This window comes from Cebus imitator, unplaced genomic scaffold, assembly GCF_001604975.1.
Source record: "Cebus imitator isolate Cc_AM_T3 unplaced genomic scaffold, Cebus_imitator-1.0 Scaffold232, whole genome shotgun sequence".
Classification (NCBI taxonomy): Eukaryota; Metazoa; Chordata; class Mammalia; order Primates; family Cebidae; genus Cebus; species Cebus imitator.
In genome coordinates, this window is record NW_016107547.1 from 1,804,017 (window position 1) to 1,830,004 (window position 25,988).

At 38.8% G+C, this 25,988-nt stretch overlaps 1 protein-coding gene across 7 annotated transcripts in view; it reads left to right on the forward strand.

The window, feature by feature from the left end:
- GRIA3 (glutamate ionotropic receptor AMPA type subunit 3) overlaps window positions 1-25,988 on the forward strand; it is a 316,886-nt gene that overhangs the window by 131,653 nt on the left and 159,245 nt on the right. For all 7 annotated transcript variants that reach the window (XR_001816157.1, XM_037727483.1, XM_037727484.1 and 4 more), the window contains one exon: window positions 20,342-20,529. Coding sequence is in view for 6 of the 7 variants with exons in the window: in XM_037727483.1 (XP_037583411.1) it covers window positions 20,342-20,529 (188 nt within the window). In the remaining variant the exon portion in view is untranslated. The remainder of the gene's footprint in view (window positions 1-20,341; window positions 20,530-25,988) is intronic.

The window sequence follows — 25,988 nt, forward strand, 5'->3', positions numbered from 1 at the left end:
GGTAAGCATTCAATTCCACATATGTTTCTAATAGGCACTTTTTCCCTTCCTCCTCCCTTTACAACTTTTAAGCATGCCACATTTCCCTCTGGCTTTTAATGTGTACATCTGTAAAATAAAAATATTAAATTAGATGATATCTCAGGTCCTGTTCACTTCTGATATTCTACGATTATGCCATCTCTATAATCTCTTGCATGGCCTCTATAGTTTTAGTACGATGCGTAATTCCAGCAGAGTCTACCTCAGTGGAAAATAGTTCCTCCAGACTCCTTCTCTTATTCAGTGTCTTTGAAGTACCAACGGCCAGGGAACAGTCTCAGAATATTAGCCCAACTTGACTAAAGACAGATGTTTTGCTGATCCCGTCTATAAAGGCTGCCACAGTCCCTTTGTTGACCATTCTCAAGAGGGCTAATAAGGACAACTCCCATGCAAGAACAGAAGTCCATTTGACAAGCATAGGGTAGTAGTTTGAAGAATTAAATAAAGGACAGTTTGGCAACTGCTTCCAAAAGGCTATACTGGCCTAGAGGTAGTTTGAAATTAAGTTTGTATTATTAATTGAAAGGCAAGAAGAGAGTCTTGGAATAAATCAGATAAAATAAATAGATTATTTTACTTATTGTCAGTAATGCCATCGGCAGTCTTCAGATTTGTTGGCAATCTTATCTTCCTAAGATTTTCTTTGCCAACTCTCAACAGGTTCAAAATTCATTTCTAGGTCTTCTCTCCACCCCATGGGTATAAATCTTCCTTGACAAAAAAGCAACCCTTGAAAGTTCTATAACGTTAAGTATTTCTGAGGATACAATCCACTCCCCAAATAGAGCCAGCACCTGGATACTTCTTCCCACAAGAAAGAATTGCTGGAGAAGGTTGCCTGAACGACATCTATTAAACGTAGGCTTCTAGGAGTCTAAGAAAAACTTATTTTCACGTTGAGTTCATACCACCTGACCTGATTTTGAACCCACACCCACCCAAACACAAAGTAAAGCTCTGCTGCTGATTCCAACTACTGGAGAGTGACTTGTTTCACTTACCAAAGAGTGTCATGCCAAGACTTAGGAACTACCAACATCCAGCAAACACCAACAACCAAATAAATAAAGAAATTAGAGAAATGACACACACGCACTATATTGTCTGCATATGTTCTATATCTTAAAATATAGATTTTCTACAATATATCCAAAAGATACTTCTAATACCAAAAGTAAACACTGAGACTTTGGATGACTTGTCTCTTGCATTATCCTTGCTCAGTTATAAAGAATTAGTTACCTATAATACTAATACCGCTTTTGAGTTTGACCATTAGCATTTATTTTTCTACACTAAGGAGGGAAATTCTACATAGGCAATTCGTATAAGTCTGAGAGATGATCATGGAGAGAGTTGAAAGTAGAAAAAGCACAAGAAACTGAGGCAGTTTCTCCTTTCCTCTAGCATCAGGCCTTTATATTTAAATGCATTCCAATAGCATGCAGACACATTCAAACAAAGTATAAAATAGGTTACAAAATTAAATACAAATGAGTTTAAGTATATTCACTATTTGATACTATTCACACCTTGGATTCCCTGTCCCTGTTGCAAATAATTGAGAAAAGTAAGTTTTAAAGCACAGGTAGACAGAATAGCTGAAGATGAGAGGTGGTGGGGGAAGATGGGTTAGGTAGACTAAATGATCTATTGAGACTTCCACTTGCTCTATCATTCTGTTAGGAGTCATTGATGTTAATGTTCTTGGACTATTCTCTATGAATAAGGCAAATTATAATAGACCCACAGATTGATCATTGAAGAATCTGAGGGCTATTTTGAAAGATGGAGCTTAAGTTCTTTTTTTATTCATCCCTTGGCTATGCGAATAATTCAAAAGCAAGTACTAGACATGTCAGTTGGGACTACCTGGCTAATTGGTCAGTTTGATATTTAATATTATACAGTCACTACTCTAGCTTTACCTAAGGCTTTATGACTCCCTTATGCTACCAGATCAAAAATTGACCACGTATTACACATGCAAACACAACGCTCAGAAAGCAGAACAGGTGACTATTGAGGCTAAGCCCCAGACACACTCTTCCCTGGAAAGAAGAGAGGGAGTAAACTAACATTTATTGAGTACTTACTATGTGCCATGCACTGTGCTAATAACTTCCACATACATTCTAAAGCGTGTTCTACATTGAAAGCAGGGTTGATCTATTCAAAGAAGATATGATACACTGGAAAGTAGAAGAGAGGGGTGTTGCACCTGGGAATCAATACATCCAACAACAAAATATTGATTCAAAAAATACTAGCATCCTCTGGCCAGAGAAGCTTACCTTCCAAAGAGATACAATCACAGCCTCAGCCAGCTGAAGATAGGAATGTCAAAAGGCTCAGAGGAGGATGCATATCTTTTGAAATGATTGCAACAGCATTATTTCTCCAAGCTACATTGAGCTTTCTTGGCGCCACAGACCGAGTAAGGGAACCTAGGGTTGAACCAACACACTTGTACCCATCCAGCTGTGCCCACATATCTGCCACCTCCAGATAACCCTCTCTCTGGCCCTGGGGCACAAGTTGATCACACACCATTTCCTGAAAATAATTCTTCTTTGTCTTGCTCCAGGGACTTTGACAGAGGATTGGGGAAGATGCTTTGTATATCCTCTGGCACTCAAGTGACTATCTAATGCCGAAAGCTTGGAGCCAGGGGAGCTTTGTCCAAATGTCTGACCTAAAAGGGCCATGGCTTCACTTCTTTTCTAATTAGGATAATTAACCTCCTCTGCTCATTCATCCTATTCCAATCCAAAAAGCTCAAATTAAAATGGCACAGGAGACTGTCAGGCTCTAGGGACAGGAGACAGTTTACAAGTCTTTCACTTCCATGTCAGCACCATCAACGCAAAGCCAGGACAAAATTGTCACAGCAACTTTACCCTTGAAACAAGCTTGAGGCGCCTGGAAGGCCACTTTCAGAATTTTCATCAGTGTAAATATCCCATGAGTTATAACATTTTGCACAGCTCCATAGCACTTGCTGACTAAATTGGGGCAGAGAGGGGGACAGGGAGGATGATAATTGGAGATAACATTTCTCTTTGTATTGTCATGTGGATTCTGTGGTTGGTCCAAGGAGAACTAAAACTAGATGGCTTTCAGTTGGTAGGATTTGATATGGGATTCATGGAATGTATTCTTTGGGAGCAACCACCGGAGGCAAAACTTTGGGAGATTTTCAAAAACTGGAAGCAAATAGCAGCACTTCAAGCAGGGCAGAGACACAACTAAGGGGAAGCAATTCTATAGTTCTTCCTCTGGTTGCTTTAACTGTCCTTTCCCCACCTCTAAGCAGGTTTGGGAGTTTTATATCAGATTCTCAGGCAGACAGGACTGAAGACTGTCCTCTGAATCTCTTGCTCCTCGCTACTCCAGGATTCAGTCCAGCATCTTCATTACATGCAGGCCTTCCTACCTACCTCTATGGGAAGCCACTGTGCACTGTAGTCTCTGTGCCAAGAACTCGGCCACAGACCTTTGTAAGCCTCCATGGCTGATGGGAATGGCAAGACAACAGGTTAACAGATGAAATTGTGCTGCCCATTTGGAATGGGTACTTTCCAGCCCCATAGTGTTGATTTTCCCTGGGTCTGCCTTGTTTGGAATATGCCCAGTAATGAGGACCCTGACTTGAAATTCAGTTTGTCCTAAACACATCTGCATACATTTTTTCCACATGTTAAAGAGGTTTGACTTGGGCCTAGGTTGAGCAAGTTGGTCACTCTCTAAACTTTGCCAACTCATGTCCTGGTCCCCCCAGCCCTATACTGTTTATATCTAATCCATAATCTCCACTGCAGCCTGGGCCTTTCCTGTTCTTGAATTACCAATCTGTGTTAACCAGCCAAAGCATGGTTCTCAGTCATTATACAAGCATGATTAGGCCAGTGCTTCTCAAATTTTGATGTGCTTATGAATCACCTGAGGAGCTTGGTTTTTGTTTTGTTTTGTTTTGTTTTTTGAGACAGAGTGTCACTCCGTCACCAGGCACCAGGCTGGAGTGCAGTGGCACAACCTCGGCTCACTGCAACCTCCGCCTCCCTGGTTCAAGCAATTCTCCTGCCTCAGCCTCCCAAGTAGCTGGGACTACAGGCATGCACCACCATGCCCAGCTAATTTTTTTGTATTTTTAATAGAGACAGGGTTTCACCATGTTGGCCAGGATGGTCTCGATCTCTTGACCTCGTGATTCACCCGCCTCGGCCTCTCAAAGTGCTGGGATTACAGGCGTGAGCCACCACGCCTGGCCGCGGAACTTATTAAAATGTACATTCTGGTTCATTAATTCTGGAGTGGGACCCAAGAGCATGCATTTCTAACAATCAGCCTTGATGATGCCAATGCTGCTGATCTATAGACCATACTTTAAGTAGCAAGTACAGCATCTTTGGGATCTTCTCTATAATTGATATGCTTACATAGGGGCCATACTTAAAGTAGCAAGAACATATGCTCATTTCCTAAATGAGTTGGACCCAACTCGGCTGCTTGGAATAAGATTGTGGTACGTCAACCTCTCCTCCTAGCAGTCAACAATAGCATCCTTTCATGCTGAGGCAAAAAGGACTTTTAGTGTAACCAGAGCTGTGCAGAGGATTTGACAAATGTGAACCTTAGTGTAGGGTATTCTTCTTAGGACTTGGGTTACTGGAATAAGCCTTCCTAGGTACCTGCCCTGCTTCCTGAAGCCAATCATGCAGGCCAAACTCATTTCATGTCTAGCCACTCCATTCATCGCATACACTTTCATAGTGGTTCTGGATGGCTGCTGCTGCCACATTGCTCATGCTGTGATCTGCATCAGTGGTTAAGACGATGGAAGCAGCTACATCATCCAAGGCACAATCCATTTATTTCATGCTAAGAAAAACAATCTTCTATCCAAGTGGGGCCAGCTAAGCTGGGCAGTTGCCACAACTTTAAGGTTATAGGAAATATGCCTTTTGCCCTGTTTACCTCCTCAGTGGAGAGCAATGAACCCCTTGAGGAGGACCCAGATGTCATCAGTGTATGCTGGACAGAGCAAGCCTATTTCTTCTCTGAGGCATAAGGCGTATAACTCCTGGAGTTGTTAAAACATAAATTTTCAGGCAGGGCACATGGCCCATGCCTGTAATCCCAGCACCTTGGGAAGCCGAGGCAGGTGGATCACTGAGGTCAGGAGTTTGAGACCAGCCTGGTCAACACGGTGAAACCCTGTCTCTACTAAAAATACAGAAAAGTTAGCAGGGCATGATGGCACATGCCTATAGTCCCAGCTACTTGGGAGGCTGAAGTGGGAGAATCATTTGAATCCAGAAGATGGAGGTGACAGTGAGCCAAGATCGTGCCACTGCACTCCAGCCTGAGTGACACAGAGAGACTCTGTTTAAAACAAACAAACAAAAAAAAAAAAACCATAAATTTTCTAGAGAAACTGACTGCCTTGCTTCTCTCTTAAGGTAATTCTCAAATCTTTTCCTCTTTAGCATTGCTGCTGATTGTGTTCTTTGCTCAAATAATGCTAATAACCTTCAAAGAACAATTGTATTTGTTTTGAGGGATGCTCTATTATGTTGATATTTACAGAGTTAGACACCGCAGATGGGGAATTTTCCCTAAGAAGATTCCAAAGCATTATGATTTTGTGGTTTTGATCCAAAATATAAACATGTTTTATGGCCTAAGGGGGTTGTCAAACAGTGTTTTAAAACACACTGGCAAATTTAAGATGCCTTTAAAAGTAGCACAGCTTGGGGATCCAGAAGGGCCCCACACCTACATTTCCCAGTGGTCGTGTGGAAACAAGTCTTGCTGGGCTGGCCCATTGCTGGCTCTGGTGGGGTCTCCAAGCTACAATTAACTTTTTCCCCCTTATCCACTATCCCTGCCTGCCTAGGCAGGTTACTCAACTCTCCTGGAGAGCTTAATAAATACTTTCATCTTCACAGGACCTGACCACTCCACCTCTTTCTCAAAATGATACATAAGACTTAAGACACTGGCTAAGGAGATCAGATGCCCAACCAAGAGGAACACAACCATTTTGTTAAGTTCTGTCACTGAGTACTTTGCCTGAATGAGCATAGAAGCTTTTTGGGCATGGCCAACTATTCCCTGCACTAATCCAGTCATCATGATGATTAGCTATGTAATTTCTAATTAGATTCATTTTATTCAAATAAATTCCTAGCCAGTACTGTTTCCCAGAAGTCCATCTCAAAAATTATCATCTTAACTCTAAGTGACTCAGCGCTTTCCCTCTCTGCACTCCCCACCCCCAGATTCTAGTTTGCTGAAGCACTCCTAAATTCAGTTATTGCCATGTGGTTGTGTGTTCTTTACAAATATTATAGTTAGCTCAGCTGCATATATCCCCTGGTTAAATGAAGCCAAAGTCATGACGTTGGTGACTGCTAGGGCCAGTCAGCTTACTTCTCGTCCACATATCTTGGCCAGCCAACCTTTTTAGTAATCTATGCTATCAGTGGCAAAGAAGACTAGATCAAATGGTGAGCTAGTTTGCTTATATATCTTTGCTCCACGGCTTTAGACAAAGTGTCCATTGCCAAGTGAAATCTTATTTGGGAACAATCAGGATAAGGGAGCGGAAATCTTTAGAAGGATATTTTCTCTGTCTCTCCCCTTTTCATATTATCTTTCCTTTTTTTCTAAGTTTTAGCCTCTATTTGTCTCCTATCAAAACAGAATTATTGACCAGTCATGGTGGCTCATGCCTGTAATCCCAACACTTTGGGAGGCCGAGGCAGGTGGATCACTTAAGGACAGGAGTTCAAGACCAGCCTGGCCAACATGGCGAAAGCCCATCTTTACTAAAAATACAAAAATTAGCTGAGTATGGTGGCGCGCACCTATAATCCCAGCTACTCAGGAGGCTGAGGCATGAGAACCTCTTGAACACAAGACATGGAGGTTGCAGTGAGTTGAGATCATGCCACTGCACTCCATCCTGGGCAACACAGCGAGACTCTGTCTCAAAAAAAAAAAAGGAATTCTGTTGATCCGTCCTGCAAATTCTGACAGTACCTATTTATACGATCCTTATGGCACTCCTAGAAATAGAATATCATTTCACAGATGAGGAAACTGAGTCCCAGAATGGGAAAAGAACAACCACATGCTCACACATTTTAATGAGGTCCCCAAGACTTTTTTAGAAGGTAAATCCTAGATTGCAAGCAAGTTGAAACATTTATAATGCCTTCTCTGAACTTCCTCCTATGGGCAAAAAAAAAAAAAAAAAAAAAAAAAAAAGCTTGGAAAGTTTTTGAGAATGAGCATGGCTGTAACATAATCAAAAGAGTGAAGAAGTTAAACCTGACCTTATTGAGAAGCTTGGTTGAAAGGAGAGGACGGTTGGAGTAGCCCAAGCATGTACCAATAATAACTCCAAAATAGCTGATAGTAATCAGAACATAAAGAAAGTGGCAGATACACAAAGAATTAATACATTTGACTTGTTTACTCTTAGGGCAGTAGAAGAGTCCAAGATAATGCTCAAATTTTATAACTAGAAACTTTGACAGAAATAAGTCAGAAGAAACCACTGCTCTGGAGTGGGGACATCTGAGAGAGTGTCAAGAATAAGTAAGGACACAAACAATGATGAAACCTGCCCAGTCTGGTGACTCCAGCTCAATTACAAAGTTGGTGATTAACTGATGGGAAATATGCCATTAGCCAGAGAACCACCACTGTGTTTCTTTTAAGCACTGACTTAAATTGATTGCATGGCATGTATTCCTGTGTGCCTGAAAAATCCTGGGCATCTTCAGGTATTTACACAACAATGTGTTCTGGAGCCCTCCCTGCCGTGGAATAACACATAGAAAAATGTACGATTCCAACTTTCTTGGACAACAGAACATGTCGGAATAATTTCAGTCACTGATGAAGAAAAAAGATAAGAGTGTGAACTTAGAAGCCAAACTAGTTAAGTGTTTTTCCTCATGAACATGTGCCTCTCTGAGCCTCAATTTCCTCACCTGGTAATTTGGGATAACTGCGTACTCTTTAGGGTTAGAAGAATTAAATATGATCATGTGTATACATCACTAGGACTGTACCTAGCCCAAAGTAGACACTCTATAAATGTTAGTTTCTATCCTTTCCCCCACATGACAGCCCAAGGGAAAGCAGTTCAATTTAAAATCTCAGTGATGAGAGTAAAAAAGTTATACAATACAAGAAAACCACAAATCTCTTAGTCAAACAATGATTTAAATTTGGCATTCAGCTATAATCCCTTAGAGATGGGAGTAACCCTCTATAGCCGACGATTCTCAGGCTAATAGAGGATGGATGTGAGAGCTTGGACTCTTCATTTCCCACCATCTCACTCAGATGATCTGTTCAGTGATATGTATTTTGAGCTGACTCTTAAATGAAAGAAAGGTTTGTGGGATGGAAGTGAGGCTTTTCTAGGTGTGGAGGGCAACCAGAGTAAATCATGAGAGATGAAAAATACTGGAGCAGGCTGTGCCTTGCATGAAAATTTGTGTGAGTAAGCAGGGTGAGCCAAACCATAGGCTTTGAAGCCTGTGTACATTAGAGTGGGCCCCAGTGCTAAATGGGAGTTCCAGCTACATTTCAGGAGGAAGATATGCTTTAACACATAAACTTGTTTGTGGGCTCTCTGGCTCCTCCATGCAAAGGTATTGAAGGAAAATCACAGGTGTGTTGTTGATAAAGTGCAAGGGATATATCCATCATGATATTCCTGTTGGATTTTAACTTTTAGTCTATATCAAAATGAATCTTTATTCAAAAAATGCCACAGTAACTTTATTTTGCATTAATATTAAAAGATAAAAGAAGACAAGTATTGCAGTCATGGTCAAGTTTGGAATCTGTCATTGGGGCAAACCATTTTGTCTTTCTGGGCTTCAGTTTCTTATTGGTACAATGAAGAGACTGGGGCCATCACTAATTCTGGCTCTCATATTTGAGAATTCTGAGAAACTTGGAAGAACTCTGACCACCACAAACAGCCTGACCTCTCTGCAACTCACGCAAGATTCAGCCACTCTTTCTGGAGCCCAAGGCCTTGACATTATACCCTACTCCATAGTGCTAAATTCACTCTCATATCCCCATTGGAAAAACTCAATTGAAAGTAAACAACTAATCAAAGTGAGCTGGTCTTGGTGGTGTTTTATGTGGGGTTCTTTAGTTTGGTGGTGGGTACATGAAAATACTTATTTATCTTGTGGGTCTTGAACCCCATTTTGGGTGTTTCCCAAGCAGATTTTAAACCATAGTATTAAGTCAAAAAGAGCTTTTTTTTCCTCAAGAGAACAACTTTTTCTCTGTTGTCCTCAGGACTGTATCTTTGGCTCTTCTATATCCTTTAGGCAAGAGTTTACCCTTAACATTATCTTTGACAGCCCTCCAATAGTATCAGGATCAAGGAATCTCAGCACTCCTGGCAGGCACAGCAGGCAGAATAAGCTACAGTCCTTTGCACTCAAATCCAGACCCCTTTCATCTTTGACATACATTCACCCTCACTTTCTTTCCCCTTTTCCTTCTCACTGGTAACCATCATTCATCCCTCACATCCAAAACTCAGAAATGTTAAGAGGTTTGTCTTGGCCTTGCTTCCTAAAAATTGCGAATGCTGAAGAATGTTCCCTGATAAGTGACTTGACTGATGAGAAGTATTTTGCTTAGTGGAACCTAAACACATATTTTCTGAGCATAAGTCCGTAGACACGGGCCACAATGTGAACTACTCTGCACAGAATCCAGGTTATCAATGCTCAATATAAAATATACTCACTTCTGGAAATCTCTTCAAAGTTCATCTTCTGCTGGAGAAGGGGCAGCAGGGTGGGTGGTCATCTTCTTCTTTGTAGTCACTAGGTTCCACGTGGAATAAATTGGACCTGGGAGGAATATGTACTGTGGCTGACTGGTAGCACTCCTTCCTCCAACCCATAAGTAAAGCCCCCTTTTAATCATGTGTAAGGACTTATTCCCACTGCCACCCAACTAGGACAGGCAAGTGCATTCTCTGGTTGTGATCTACGGTCAGCTCTCTGCCCCAGGTATCCATAAAGTACCTGCTAACATCCAGGTCACTCACTATTTGCTCCCTAGGAGAGTCAGTCACATGATCAGAGCTAGAAATTACTGATTTCAAAGGGTTTAAGAAGCCAAATGAGGAAATGTCATGTAAAAAACCCTATTAATGGGCATGATTAATCATCACATGGCATCTATTAAGAGCTCAACAGTCCAGAGAGAAACTTTTGAGATAATTCCTGCCCTCTGTGAGTTTGCATCGCAGGCAGTCTATCCCAGAATGATTATCTAGATACCAAACAGAAACATGAGGGAATTATACATACTCATTTCAGTATCCCCTTTAATCCAAATCCCAGTTGCCTTCTGTTGTTTTTTTAATATATATTTTATATCAGATCTTGTGTGGCTGAGGATCAGAGGCTTGCCTATTCTGCTTTTCCCAGATGTTAAGTAAATCTACTCCAGATGGTCTTCTAAATTTCCTTTCAGCTGACAATGCAAAGCAAGTTTACTTTCACTCAATGAAACTGACATATCTATTTGGGCATGTTTTCTTGGCTCACAGAGAAGAGAATGGAGCTACATAATTCACCAACAGGAAACAAAGTTCAAATAAGGAACAAGATGAAAGAGAAAAATGGACAAGGCAGGATTACATACATTGCCAGCTTCAGAGCCAAACTTAAACTTGACAAGTACTCAGTAGTTGCCTCCTGAAGTGAGCTATTGGAGTACTTGGAATGCCTCGAGTAAGATATTGGGGTACCTCGTACCTCAACTTGCCACACAATACTTGATCAGTCACTTACTGTTGTCTACAGTATGCCCCTGTACTCTAAGTCCTGGATTCTAATTTTAAAACATACATCCTTCATGGAACAGGTCACAATTGAAGCTGTTACAAGTCATGGACAGTCTAGTATAAGAGTTTCATTTGGATTGAGAGATAATTTATATTGGGGGAGAGGAAAAAGCAAAAAGAACTGGAAAACTGGGGGCACCTTCTGTTCAATGATTCCACAAATTAGCCAAGTACTCATCCTAATAATGCAGCTGCAAGGAGGAGAAGATTTGCAGAGGGTCAGCTCTTAATTAAAGGAAAATTTAAACAAACACAATTATGAGGAAGGGAAGCCTCAGGGAAATATTAATTTGCTAAGGGTAAGTTAAGGACTGAATGTGGGTGAATATTTGTTTTTATCCTGTTGCATAAAATTCACAGACTGACATCCATATGCAAATATATAGGGGTTCTTGATCTTCCCATATCAAACTCCTCACACACAGAACAGTTTCTGTATTAGCATCTCAAATTTAGACAATCACTATATTGATTTTGATGGAAACTAAAAGTGTTTAAATCAAGTTAAACAACAAAATGTGGATTCAAATGTACTATAGGAGTCTTTTGATGAATTATTTTTAAATGAATGTATACTTTGTAATATAAATAATCATAGCCTGAAGCACTGGCTCTGAGTTCAGATTTTTGTATATCAGGTTTCTCAGATATGGGAAAACATACCACGAAATAACTGAATTGGGCTCATCATCTCTCTCTTTCCTCTGTCTCTATATTTCTTTACTTCTCTCTCAGAAACCACCTTCACACTCCATATCTAGCTTCCCCATTGCTTTATTTGGCCACAATATGCAAGAGAAATTTATTTGAAATTCCATGGAGACCAAACTTGCAAGAAATGGAAAGAGAGGTTGGCATAAGTTTGGGGTAAAGCCCAGGTGAGCACTAGAACAAGAGTAGAAGAGAAAATTTTGGTTAGGCATGGTGGCTCACACATGTAATCCCAGCATTTTGGGAGGCCAAGGTGGGCAGATTGCTTGACCCCAGGAGTTTGAGACCATCCTGGACAACATAGCAAGACCCTATCTCTTTAAAAAAAAAAAAAAAAAAAGCAAATTTTATTTGCCATTCACATGATTTTTTTTTATGAAGAAGAATATTGATTTCATTAAAATGTCAAAGTTTTATTCATGAAAATGTTCATAAACATTAAAAATAAAATAAACTAGATTAAAATATATGGCACATATCATAGACATTTAACATCAATATATAAAAGCTCTTATAAATATATAAGAAAGACATTAACATCATTAGAAAGTTGGAAGAAGGAAATAAACAGGCAGTACTCAAAATCATGAATAAACTTAGACAAAAAAATGAAAAAGACACTAGCTTTACTAATGAAAAAATGCTAACAAAAAAAGAGAATCCTCTTTATTCACCTACCAAATGGGCAAATACATTGTTCAGTGCTGGCAAGGGGGCAGAGAGACAAGTACTCTCATATCCTGCTAATGGGAACATAAAGTGGGACAACCTTTCTGGAGGGCAATTTGGCAATATGTATCAAGAGCCTTAAAAATGTCCATAAATGTTTGGCCCAGTTTTCCTATTGAGAGACATTTATTCAATGAAAATAATTAGAGATGCTGTATGAGTGTTGTCAGCACAGCATTATTCATAATAAGGAGAAATTAGAAAAAACTGAAATGTTCATGCTGTAGAATGGTTAAATAAGTTACAGTATGTCTAAAGATTGGAATACTATGTCATCATTAAAAATCATGTTTGAAAATGTTTAATAACAATAAAATATTCATGGTACAATGTGAGATTTTTTAAGGGCACGACACAAATACAGTCATGCATCCCATAATGGCATTTTAATCAATGACAGACCCCTTATATGACAGTGGTCCCATAAGATTATAATACTATACTTTTACTGTTTCTTTTCTATGCTTAGATATGTTTAGATACACAGGTATTTACCATTGTGCTACAGTTGCCTACTGTATTTGTTCATTTTCATGCTGCTGACAAAGACATGCCTAAAACTGGGAACAAAAAGAGGTTTAATATGGACATACATTTCCACATGGCTGGGGAGGCCTCCTACATGGCAGCAGCGAGAAAAAATGAGGAGGAAGCAAAAGCAGAAACCCCTGATAAACCCATCAGAGCTCCTGAAATTTACTCACCATCAGGAAAACAGCATGGAAAATTACCCATGATTCAATTACCTCTCTGGGCCCCTCCCACAACACAGGAATTCTGGGAGATACAATTCAAGTTGAGATTTGGGTGGGATACAGCAAAACCATATCACCTACAGTATTCAGTACAGTAACATGCTGTACAGGTTTATATCCTAGGAGCAATAGGCTATACCATATAGCCTAGGTGTGTAGGAGGCTATACCATGTAGGTTTGTGTCAATACACTCTAGTATGTTTGCAGAATGATAAAGTCACCTAACAATGCATTTCTCAGAACATATCCCCATCGTTAAGTGATGCATGGCTGCATTACAATCTGTTTTGCTAAAATAAAAAGTGTGAAGTCTATTTATATAAGATAGAATGGAAAGAGGAATAAAGGCACCTATACTTTTTCTTTTAATTTTTGTACTTTCTGTGTTTTCCCAAATGTCCAAACTGAACACACATTAATTTTATACTTAGAGAGAAATATGCAGATGCTACGTCAGAAGAGGAAAGACATTTGTAAAATGCTTTGAGTACATCTGGGTCTGCTTCCCACATACTGCAGTCGACGTTTCCAGATTCTTCATCTACCACAGGAAGAAGCAATTTGTAACCCTGGCCTGGGCCCTCCCTTCTTGCCTCTGTGTCTTAATTTGCTGATGTCTAGGTGGTGTATAGTCCTTCTTGAACAATGCCTTTCTCACCCAGAACCTTCCTGCTGGTCATGAGGAACACATCAGGAAAAAGAGCCGGCTTTAATATGCCACATTTGTATTGGGTAGCCCTTAGAATAGGTCAGTGATTCTCAAATCTGGCTGCACATGAGAATCCCCTGGGGAGATTAAAATAAACAAAACAAAGTCCAGGAATAACTTTGAGACATCCTGATTTTATTACTTCAGGGCAGGCTTGGCCATCCATTTTTTAGACCTCTGAGGGTGACTGTAATGTGCAGCCAGCATTGAAAGTCACAGAGGCACGTGAATACACAGAAAAAGAAAAAAAAATTTTTTTCACCTGATTTCAAGGAAGAAGAAAATATGAACAAAGGAATAAAGGATAGATGGAACAATTAGAAAATAATAACAATAAGGAAGGACTAAATCAAACAATATTTATAGTAATCCTTTGGTAAAATTTTAACAACCATAATCAGTTAAAGAAGGTGATTCGGACTGAGTGGTTTGTGTGGGGATTTTTTAGGTTTNAGAGTTTCATTCTTGTTGCCCAGGCTGGAGTGCAATGGCATAATCTCAGCTCACCGCAACCTCCGCCTCCCACGTTCAAGCGATTCTCCTGCCTCAGCCTCCAAAGTAGCTGGGATTACAGGCATGTGCCACCATGCCCAGCTAATTTTTGTGTTTTTAGTAGAGATGGGGTTTCTCCATGTTGGTCAGGCTGGTCTCAAACTCCCGACCTCAGGTGATCCACCCGCCTCGGCCTCCCAAAGTGCTGGGATTACAGTCGTCAACCACCGTGCCCGGCTTGAGATATCCCATATCTACCAGCTGCTCATTTGTAAAACTCCATAAAATCATCAAGCACATCACCAACTTTCAAATTCATCATCTGAATGACCCCATAAATTGGGCAGACCCAAAATCAATGTTCAACATTATGTTTTCCTTCCAAACTCATTCATGTTAAGGTCACTGCTAAAATGTATGTGTGCTCACTGAAAGGATAACACATGAAGCCATTAGCTATTTTTATGCTGGCACCTGGAAAAAGGCAGGGTGCTGATGGAGTTGAGCATAGGACAGGAAAGTTTTAATATGGGGAAGGAGGAAGGAAAAGGCTGGAATTGGTAGTGATAGGCCTACTCGAGGTACTGGGGAGACAGGGAAGGGAACATCACGATGTTGTATGACATCAAATATAGAAGATAAAAGGATATGAGGAATTAAGTTCGGTCCATACCAAAATATTGCCAAGGGTCATCTTAAAATGAGAGCTATGAAGTAAGTTGGAGATGAGGCACTTGAAAGGCCACTGAATTGGAAGCCAAGAGACTTGCTTATAGGGTCAACACTAGGGCAAGGCAAGTGAGGCTGCACTTGTGCCTTCTTGAATTTTTACCCTTAGTGCTTCACCTGTCTCACCTTAGCTCAAGCTCTGCTTGCTTAGATTCCAGTCTTGTTTCTGATTCTAAACTAACTGTGTAATATTTAGCAAGTCACTTCCCCTGTCTAAGCACCACCCCTCAAACCCAAGAAGCTCCACTTTTACCTGTCTCAGATATTGGGCTTCCATAAAAATTTCATTTGAAAAGAGTTACAGAGCTTTAAAAATTGTATCATACTTGTCTGAGTCATCTGAAAGAGTACTAGCCTGTAATGCTATGGTTCTATGTCTAATAATTGCAAGCTACAGGAGTTTTCATGGGCCACTGTAAGCCTTTATCAGCCTGAAAATATTAAAGAGGTAATTTCTAGCATAGGCTACTGGACAACCAACTTGCCTCTCTAGAACATTTTGAGAGGGCCAGTAAACCTTTTTGGTGCCCTGTGGCAAACCCTCTGAGAATCCCAGCCAGGCACAAATTGCTATAAGTGTCAACACTCATGAGAAGCCAGTACATCAATATCAGCAACTTCCATCATTTTGGGGACTGCTAAAAGACCCTGTCAGAAGTACAAATGATGTGGCTCTGAGAGATCCAGTCCAGATTCACAGCTGACCGCAGGTGGTGATAGCCCCTCCTGGAAGATGCACAACAGAAACAAAAATAGCCTGAACTATATTTTCCTGGGTGTCTTTCTTATGAATTTCCATATGTCAATATCCTATTTATTGTTCTTCTGTGTTTTCAGATCAAATACTAAATGTGTTCAGCATGGAGTGGTTTTTCACTTGTTTATACATTGAACAAAATCCTGGCCTTCTTTCCCCCTGTGAAAATGATTTTGACAATTATATATTTGAGATCTTTTTGTATCTGATGCTATCCCTGTCATGAGGTCAACCTCATAGTTGCAGATGAATCCCCCAGTAGCAAATTGAAATAGAGATTCATGAATGCAAGAAGTTTATTGGGTGGTACTCTCATTATCAACAATTGTGAGAAGAAGAGAAGGATACAGGTTTCGGCACAAGGAGAAAATGAGCTATGTTGCAGTCATAACAGCCTCAGCTTACCCTTCATGGGGGATCTGAAGCTAGGATGACTTACCTTTAGAGTTATCTCACCGGGGGTATAAGGGTTGTGCCTTTCTATCCCGTAGTAATTATTCATTGGATGCAGGATACCCCAGGAAGGGGTCATAATCTTAAGCCACAACTTTCCCAGCAACTGAAGGAATAAGCTCTATGGTGCTGAAGGAGGATCTGGGTGGTACAACACAGTATCCATCACACTACCCTTTACCAAGATGGTCACACCTTATTTGCCAAGAATAGCCCAACCACAAGTCCACTAGGATTAAATTGGTCATAGCTGCAACCCAGTTCTTCATCCATAATTGCTTTTACACTCCTTGTCACAACCTATGTTATATTGGTATAACGCAGATGACAATCTAGCATTCACTCACTTACCTATATGATAACTACCAGTCTTTAAAATGAGGAAGAAGAGGAAAGTGGAGAGCAACAGCAGTCTGGAATCAGAATGAGAGAATTTGCTGCTCAAATAAAAGTAGTGTTGCAAAATTGGGCATGTTCAAGCTCTCAGAGAGTGGATGACAATTCTGAAGCTGCGAAAACAGCAGGCTTATTTTTACAAAGCCAGGGCTTTGTTACGTACCTCCCCTCCTACAAGCACCAATGCCTGTATTTTTCCCTGCCTCCCTAGTCAAATTTTTCTATTTCTTTCTCCCTCAAGCTCACATTTACTCTCTTTGGTCAGCTTCATCAGGAAACAGTCAAACTAGAATAAATTAAGTATGAAAACAAATAAAAGATTTCTTGGGCTGCTCAGTGACATGTACTGAACTGAGGTGACCATTCCCCCCAGGGTTCTATAGTACACAGCCACATGCTTAAGCAAACACAGAGAAACTCTGCATGGTAAAAGACACTGCAGTATTCAGTCACCGTTCTGACTTGCTCAAAAAATGTGAGCAAGGCTCATAGCCCAGGAGGCCCCAGACATGCCCTCACTAAAAAATCAGTGTGCTTTTTCTACTTAATTTTTGAATAGGTAACATTAACATGGTTCAAAGAACAAAAGTATAAAAAGATCCGTAAATCAGTGTTTGGTAAAAGGTCTCTCATTTGTGGCAGTATGTAGCCTACAAAGGAGCACGCATCCAACATCTATGTCTTCCAGAAGCCTATGTTCTGAGAGGACAGCATGAGTTGCACTTCTTTTGCATATTTATTGTTTTTGTACTTACAGAAAATAATGCCTGCTTCTTGTAAAAGGGCCAAATTTTACATAAATAAATGATGGTGAAAATAAAAGTTCTTGGTAATCCTACACCTCAGAGATAACTCTGCTAATTTCTTCAGATTTTTTCCATACATATAGAAATATAGGGTTTATCTACAAAATTAGAATTATAACATAAATGCTATTTTACAGCTTGTTTTTTCTATTATTACCTGTTACATAATATATTATATATACTGCAGAAATCTTTTCTTGTTAATATATACAGATTGAGCTCTTTTAAACAATAGTATTTTATGTGTATTTACAGTAATTTGTTTATCCAGTTTTATTTTAAAATTTTAAATGTATGTGATATAATTCTTTAAACCCATTTCTCCATTGCTTATAATTAATTTACCATGATTTTAAATCTACTCGTTTCTGGAGTAATTAATGAGAAGTCAGTAAAAGAGGTTTCCTGGGCAAAGAACATTATCCAGAAAGGTCTGCACGTGTAGACAGATGTGCCTGTTAAAGGGACAGACAAGTGTGGCTGCCTGAGTACTGAATAAGTGAGTGAGACCATTTTCCAGATTTGAATGAATTTGACAGTAGGGGAGAAGCGGGGACTGGAAGGGGGTGAGGGATTAAACAAAGGGAGATAAAAGCAGGTTGGAATGGAATAAATCTTGATACATGGATGGTGAGTCTACAGAGCAAAGATCTTTATGGAGAGAACTGACATGTTTTAGTTGAATCCAAGCTTGATACTAATTAACAACATAATTTGGTTATTTAAAAATATTGGCAAAGGCTGCTAAAATAACAACCCATGTCAAGGAAAGCAATAATTTCCTTGTCATCCATACTGATCAGATCACATTGGAATGATCAGGATCAATAAAATATTGACAGATATCCATAGGAGAAAGCGAACAGTGAGGGAACTTGTCATCATGCCATAAAAGTAACAACGGAAGGACTGGGACATCTTTAGCCCAGGAAAAGAAGGTTAAGGGAAACATGCTAACTGCTTTCAAAAATGTGAAGGACTGTCAATGTGAAAAAGGGGTTAAATTTGCTCTGTGTCATCCCAAATGGTGGAATAGGACCAATGAGTAAAGACTGCTAGAAGGCTGATTTTGATTCAACACATGAACACCTACATTCGGCTAAAGGGCCTTTAAAAAGGTTTACTTGAAATATATTAAAGACTCTGTCCACTTTCATTAACATTATTATTTAGCAAATGCTTTATTCATAAATAGTACAAAAGTAAAATTTAACCCAGTCCTTGCTGAAGTTTCATAAATTCTTAATGAGTGAGATTCAAAATAATGAGGCTTTATCGTACAATGCTTAAGAAAGATTTTCAAATGCCTTAATTTCTTTCTTCCTATGTTTACTTCTTAATCCCATGCCTTGGCCTACCATGTGCCCTCAACTCCCACTGAAACACAGACCACATCAACAACCGACAGGAAAAATGTAAATCTGAGAAATAAATATGCATGGTTGGTTTAAAAAGAGAAAGAATTAACATTTAAAGCAATGGTAATTTACTCTGATCTGTAATTTTGAGCTCCTGTGCTGAAATTGCTCATTTGAAAATTACTAAGTGCTTGGGTCTCATTTGTGATCTCTTCCTGCATACACCCAGCACACAAAGGAGTCATAATGACCGGCTGAGTCACTGCTGCCATCTCCCTGAAGTGAGCTCTCCAAATGTCAATACCATTTTCTATGGTACAATGAAGAAAATTCTGAATTGTAGCCTGCTTACACTACAGGGTGAGCCCAAAACAGCACAGAACCTGGAACATGCTCAAAGGGCAGTGCAATTCTCTACCATTCTCTACTCCTCCACTCATTAAATTGCTATGGCACAGATCATTTTGGCTTTGCAAATCATCCTTATCACCCACTCCCATTAGTCATTACTTGACTATAAATGAAAAACTATTTAGGTTTATGGGAAGAAACAAGCTGCTTTTGGCAATATCCCAATAAAATTATGTCTATAGTTAAAGTTATACTCAGATATGGGTTCAAACCAGAAGCAAAACTATAGATACAATATAATATTAGAAATATGAATACTCTAAAAGACCAGCATGTAGAAAACTCTTGTGCTATTCTTATGGATCATACTTTAGATATTCTGTTCTTCCCAACTTCTTAAACCCTAACTCCAAAAAGGTTAGCCAAAACTCATGCATCAGATCTTCTCTCTTTTTCTTATGCAACATAGATCCAGGGTAATAGCAGCTAACAGCTATCTAATGTAAATTAGATAAAAAAGGAGCCAGGAATTTCTGGTAAATTTAATTGAGAAAGCACTGAACTTTTTCATAATGTTGTGATCGAGAGATCACCCATATGATATCTTTGTTATAAACTGACTTTTTCGGGTTTTCATAAAACTATTTTACTTAGGAGACATAATTTACCTTGTCGGATAGTCCTATCCATGTAAGGAGAAGCCATATTATCATAAGGCTCTATCTCTGCTAAAGTTATTTCTATTTTGGCAAAATGCTTGTATTTATCTAGAAGATGAAATAAATGAGCTTCAACTGCAGTAAGAAAATGGCAGGCAGTTGTAAGAAGTTCTTGATTTTGTTCCACATGTATTTTGATAATGCATGTCAATATAAACAATTAGATAATATAATCCAGCTGTGAACTCTCATGTAGACACTTGATGCCTGGCGCCTAAAAGTTTTAGTCTTCTTTCCTTTACAATAAAATGGAAGTGCCAACTGTCCGGAGGGTTAAGGCTGAGGTTATGATTAAGCCTGCTTTCCATAATGGATAAGGTTCAAAGGCACCTGATGGACTGTGAATAGAAATTCAGTAGAATCTTTAATACCTACAGAAAGATTTTTAAATCACTGCAGCTGTTTTTCCTTCCTTCAGGATTTTCCATCCTCCAAGCGATTATGGAAGCAGCAGTGCAAAACAACTGGCAAGTGACAGCAAGGTCTGTGGGAAACATAAAGGATGTCCAAGAATTCAGGCGCATCATTGAAGAAATGGACAGGAGGCAGGAAAAGCGATACTTGATTGATTGCGAAGTCGAAAGGATTAACACAATTTTGGAACAGGTACGTTTGAGATTTATTTTACCACCAGCCAACATGTTAAATTATCAACCTGAGGCAGCTCCCGTATCTGCTAATAAATTAAGTAGCCAACAGACTAAACGTGCCAACAGTTTTTGATAGTCTCTCTAATCATTTTTTCCTCCCCAGTGGCTACGGGGGGGGGGGGGAAGAAAAGAGAAGAAAATCTGAGCTGTTAAAAATTGCATACCATGATTAATCTGAAAGTATTTGCAATTTAATGCTACCTATCAGATAAACTTACCCCTTCACACCTCTGTTTCATAGACAACTGACTTTCAAAGTAATCCCTTTCCTTTCCCATACCTTCTATCCAACAGGTAACAGACAAGGGACTAAGCAGTGCAGAAGGATAGGGTTTTTGTTTCAGGAACCTCATTGCTGGAATATGTACTATTTTCAGATCCTTCCTAAGATCACCACCCATTCTTGATAACTATGGGTTGACAGACTGTCAGGACAGTACTCACCAAGTTTTGAATTTGCCTATATTTTTGCAGATTATCCCTCTAGATCAGAAATAGAGAGAGAGAGAGAGAGAGAGAGAGAGAGAGGGAGAGAGAGAGAGAAACAATTTAAGACAATTTTTAAGTAAGAAGCGGCATGTAAGAAAAATATTTATGGTTTTAAAAATAGAATTCAATGGGCCTGAACATATTCATTATTAAGCTTGGATATTTAAATTTAAGACCAAAAAATATTAGAAGAAATGTTTCACCCTAAACCAGATCTGTCTGGGTTAGAGTCAAGCTGAAATGTGAAGAAAGTTTATTATTTTCTTTAGAAGTTTCAATTTGCCGGTTAATAACAAAGTGCCCACACTGCCATAAACAAAACTGTATGGGAAACATTTTCATTCTAATTCAATCCCAGTGTACCTAGGGCCAAAACAGCTTCAGAGATTGGAATTGTAGTCAGCAGCTATTGCCTGGGAGAGCTATTTAATAGCAAATTAAATATTAATAATTTGTCAGATATGCCTCCACAAGAAGAGAAATGCAAAAAACAATACGTAATGAAAGGGAAGAGAAGGAAGGAAGGGAGGAAAGGAGAAAGAGAAGGAGGAAAATTGCTGACTCTGTATCATAGACATACAAAGTGTCCCCTTGTTAAGATCAGCATTACCTCTAGTGAATCATACTTCACAGAAAATCTAGAGCACTAGCCCGGTTAAATCAAGTTTCTCAACTAACATTCTCTTGAGCTACACAAATGATCTACCTGCCCTTTCCTGCTCCACCCCCAGAAAAAAAAAAATACCTTCCTTTGATTTTCTCAGATCTTGAAAGTGAAGAATCAGGTCAGTGATGTTGGTGTATGTACTACATGCCCTCTAAAATTTTATACCAAAATAGCCTTTTAGTGGGTGACCTACTTAATAGCCCAAAGCAGAAGAACATCCTCCTTGTCATACTTTGTTTTTCTTCTTTTGTATTAGTGACTTTGGCTTCTTAGATATCTTATATTCTGTTAAAGTCTTTTGGATTTTACAGAACTTTATACCGCAGTCTGGGATTTTTCACCATTATGTAATAGAAGAAGCAGTGGGTAGAGCTCTGAGTTCTATATAATTGTGGGACCTTGGACACTTACCTATGCCTCAGTTTTCACATCTACATAATGGAGAAAATAAAATTTTCTCTACATCACATGGTTGATATAATTTTTAAGTAAGAAGTGGCATATAAGAAAAATACTTATGGTTTTAAAAATAGAATTCAATGGGCCAATAGCTTGGATATTTAAATTTAAGACTAAAAAGCATAAAATGCTAAAAGCATAAAATGCTACAGAAAAAATTATCATTATTACCAGACACTTTAAGGAAAACTAAACTATTGTCATTCAAAAATTCTATTCTCTTTTTATGTCATACTTCTCCATCTTCCTTTCTACTATATGCACATTCACAGTATCCTTTAAAATACTTTCTATACAATGTTTCAGGAAATATTGTTCAAAGAAAAGTTTTAGCAACATCTAGGTAAGGACAGAGAGTTACTTTCATTCATTCTTTTTCCCTCTTTCAAAAAATTGTCATAAAATCATCAACTCATTATTGTTTTCTCTGCCATTTAAGGTGTTCTTACTACACCATAAATTCTATGAGGGAAGGACTAGGTTTATCTCTTTCACTATTGTATCTCCAGTGTCCAACAGAGTAAGTAGCATATAGTGTTGGATGAATGAATGGATAGATGGAGACTGAACAAGTACATTTTGGAACTTCCACTGCAATTTTGCTGTATTTCCATCCAGAGGCAAAAAGTACCTACAGATACATGATGTGATTATTGTTAAAATACACATTTTCTCAAAGGGGTGGCTTTCTGCCTAAGCTTATTCCAATGATATAGTGAATTTGCCATGATTTCTTTATATGAAAATAAATTTTCATTAAACAAATTATTTAAATGAAGCAACAACTTCAACATGTTATATCTTTATAGAAAACATTTTTAAAAGGCATTTCTAAAATACAGAAGTATCTATCACCTTTCTCATTGGTTCGTAACCAGTCTTTTGGTAAATTTATTATAGTTCAATATACAGATCCTGATTAGAATGATAGCATTTATAACAATCAATATTAAGTTCTTCCTAGAGATGCTCCCATCCTCCAGGGATGTATTAAGCTCCGTTTGAGATTATTATTTTTATGAAAGGAAACTTCTACAGTCTCCCACAAAATGATATTTCATGCCACTATCTGAGGTAGAAGTACCTGTTACACCACTATAACACTGTCTACTATAGATCAGATCTGGGCATAAATTGAGTTTACATTGCACTCTATTTCCAATGAGTGTTAATGAAAATGCCTCAGTGTGGTGCAATTTTAAAATACAAGCAAGTCTTCAACATAGTGTTATATAGCATAACCTCCCCATGTCATGATATAAGTTCTGGTTTTCCTTGTGAATATTCAGACACATAAGGTAAATAAAAATTCTTTCAATATTTTTTCCCCAAAGCTCCTTTTTTTTTTTTTTTTTTTTTTTTTCAACCCTTGAGATTACATTAGGGGAAAATTTCAGTTAGGCACCAATCTGTCTTTCATATCTCTATTTAATAGTTAATCTATAAGAGAAGTATTCCAAATTTACAGATATAAGAATTAACATAGAAAAGGACAGCACTAGAGAGAAATGAAAACACGAAGTGTTGGTAGGGTACATAGAGAATATTTAGAGACTGGATATCCTGAATCCCAGAACTAAGAGCACTTTCCATAAGAAGGTTTAGGTGTACTAGGGTAAATGAACCATTGGCCTGACCCAATATAGCATTCCTATTACTGTGTTGTGCTTATGAAGCTCTCCTCACTGGTGGACAGCTGCCTTGCTTAATTCAATCACCGATGTAAACATTAATTTTTGAAGAGGTTGTTTCTCTGAGAGTTATCTATTTGTTACTGAAGAAATCCTCCACCACAGTAATATATACCTTATGGCTTTGTTGTGCCTTTCATGTCTATTCAGAGAAGCAGCATAACTGTTTCAGAGCATAGATTCTGTCACTATCTTTTTGACCTGAGGCAAGTTATTTAATTCTCTGTGCCTCCATTTGGTCCTGGTAAAATTAGAGTGATAACTGTACTATGATGAGTTAATATATGCAAACTATTTAGAAAGTTGCCTGACACATAGTGTTTATATAGTGTTTTGATGCCAAAACAAAGTACCTTTTCACATAGGTAATCTCATTTGACGCTCACTATAGGAGGCAGGCAGAGCAGATAGGTTTTGTCCCAAATTTACAGATGACAAATTGAAACTTGGAGACATTGATAGGACTTGTTTAGATGTAACCCTGTGCTCAATCCTAGTAAGTGGCAGAACAAGGATGAAACTCAAGTCTTCTGATTCCTCATACATTTCTCTTGCCCTTACACCACACCACCTCTTTTAATTTCTAAGTGACTCATTAAACAAATATTTATCCAGTGCCAAACCTTGGATTTGGCCTGCTTATCAGGTTAAATCTTAAAACAGTTACAAAGCAATTAGAGAAGATCCAAAGAAGAGCAGCAAAAATATGATTAAAGTGTTAGAAAATGGGGCCTGTGAGGAAAGGCTAAATGAGTTGGGGTTGTTTAGCCTGGCGAAAGAGAGCCAAGAGGCAGTTTAATCACCTTCTCAAGTATAAAGAGTTATCATAAAAAGGGCATTGACCAACTGTTATGCATGCCTAAGGACAGTACCAGAGCAAATGAGCTTAACTAGACTAGAGAGAAAGTCAGCATTAGAAATGACTCATTATAAAACAGAGAGGAAATGAAGACAGTAAAATCTCACCAGTTCAGGCTATATGAAGGTGAGGCCATACTGAATTAGTGAAAAGTCAGATCTAGATATGTCTTAACATTTTTTTCACGAATATACAAATATTCCAAATTAATCCTGTGTGTTGACAAGTAAATATTCTTATAGAAGATTTATTTAATAAATAGATAAGAGTATTTCCTAATGTTTCTATTCATTATATATTTAAAGGCTGTCCCCTTAAAAAAGTTTACACATTCCCCCTTCAGTCTTAACGGTGTTTCTCTTTATTCCATAGAAAATTTACAGATAAGTCTCAGCATATCTTCTGCCTAAATTATAGTATGTGCTAATTTAGTGGGGCCCTAACCAATATGTTTCAATGTTCTACCTAAAATATTATATAGTGCATGATTTCCCCTTAAGATATTCCAAACTAAAATCACTTCACTTCATCATGGATGATGTGAAGGTAGCATTTCCTAAAGACAGATTTCTGAAGCAAGTCAATCCTTTAGGCAGATTTCATTTCAGAAACCCTGGCTGTCGCTTTGAAGACAGTAGTTGTAAGAAATGAAAGTAAGTCAGGTTCCTAAAGAAAACAGTATAAGCAAGATGAACAACATTAGGGGTCCTTCTAAAGTATGAGACTGTAACTCAACGGGGAGAGTGCTCACACTTCAAAATATGTCTAGAAATCATGGTCACTAGAGCACTGTTGCCTACAGCTGGACCTAGGACAAGTGAAACAAAAATGTTATCGCTATATGCTTGCTCCCTGCATCACCCTCACTCAGCAGAGAGTGGTACTGCTCAGTTCCTCTCCACTTTGTTGATCCATTTATATTCCAGCCCTTAACTCTCAGTGATCCTTGTAGAACATTGAGCTGACTTAACAATCCAAAAGACAGAGTGGGTTAGCATTCTTTTTTTTCTTTCTTTTTTTTTAATTATAAGTTCTGGGGTACATGTGCAGAACGTGCAGATTTGTTACATAGGTATAAACGTGCCATGGTGGTTTGCTGCATCCATCACCCAGCCGTCTACACTAGGTATTTCTCCTAATGCTACCCCCTCCCCTATCCCCCCACCCCCTGCTCCCTCCCCTAGCCCCCAACCCTCTGTCCATGTGTTCTCATTGTTCAACACCACTTATAAGTGTGAACATGCAGTGTT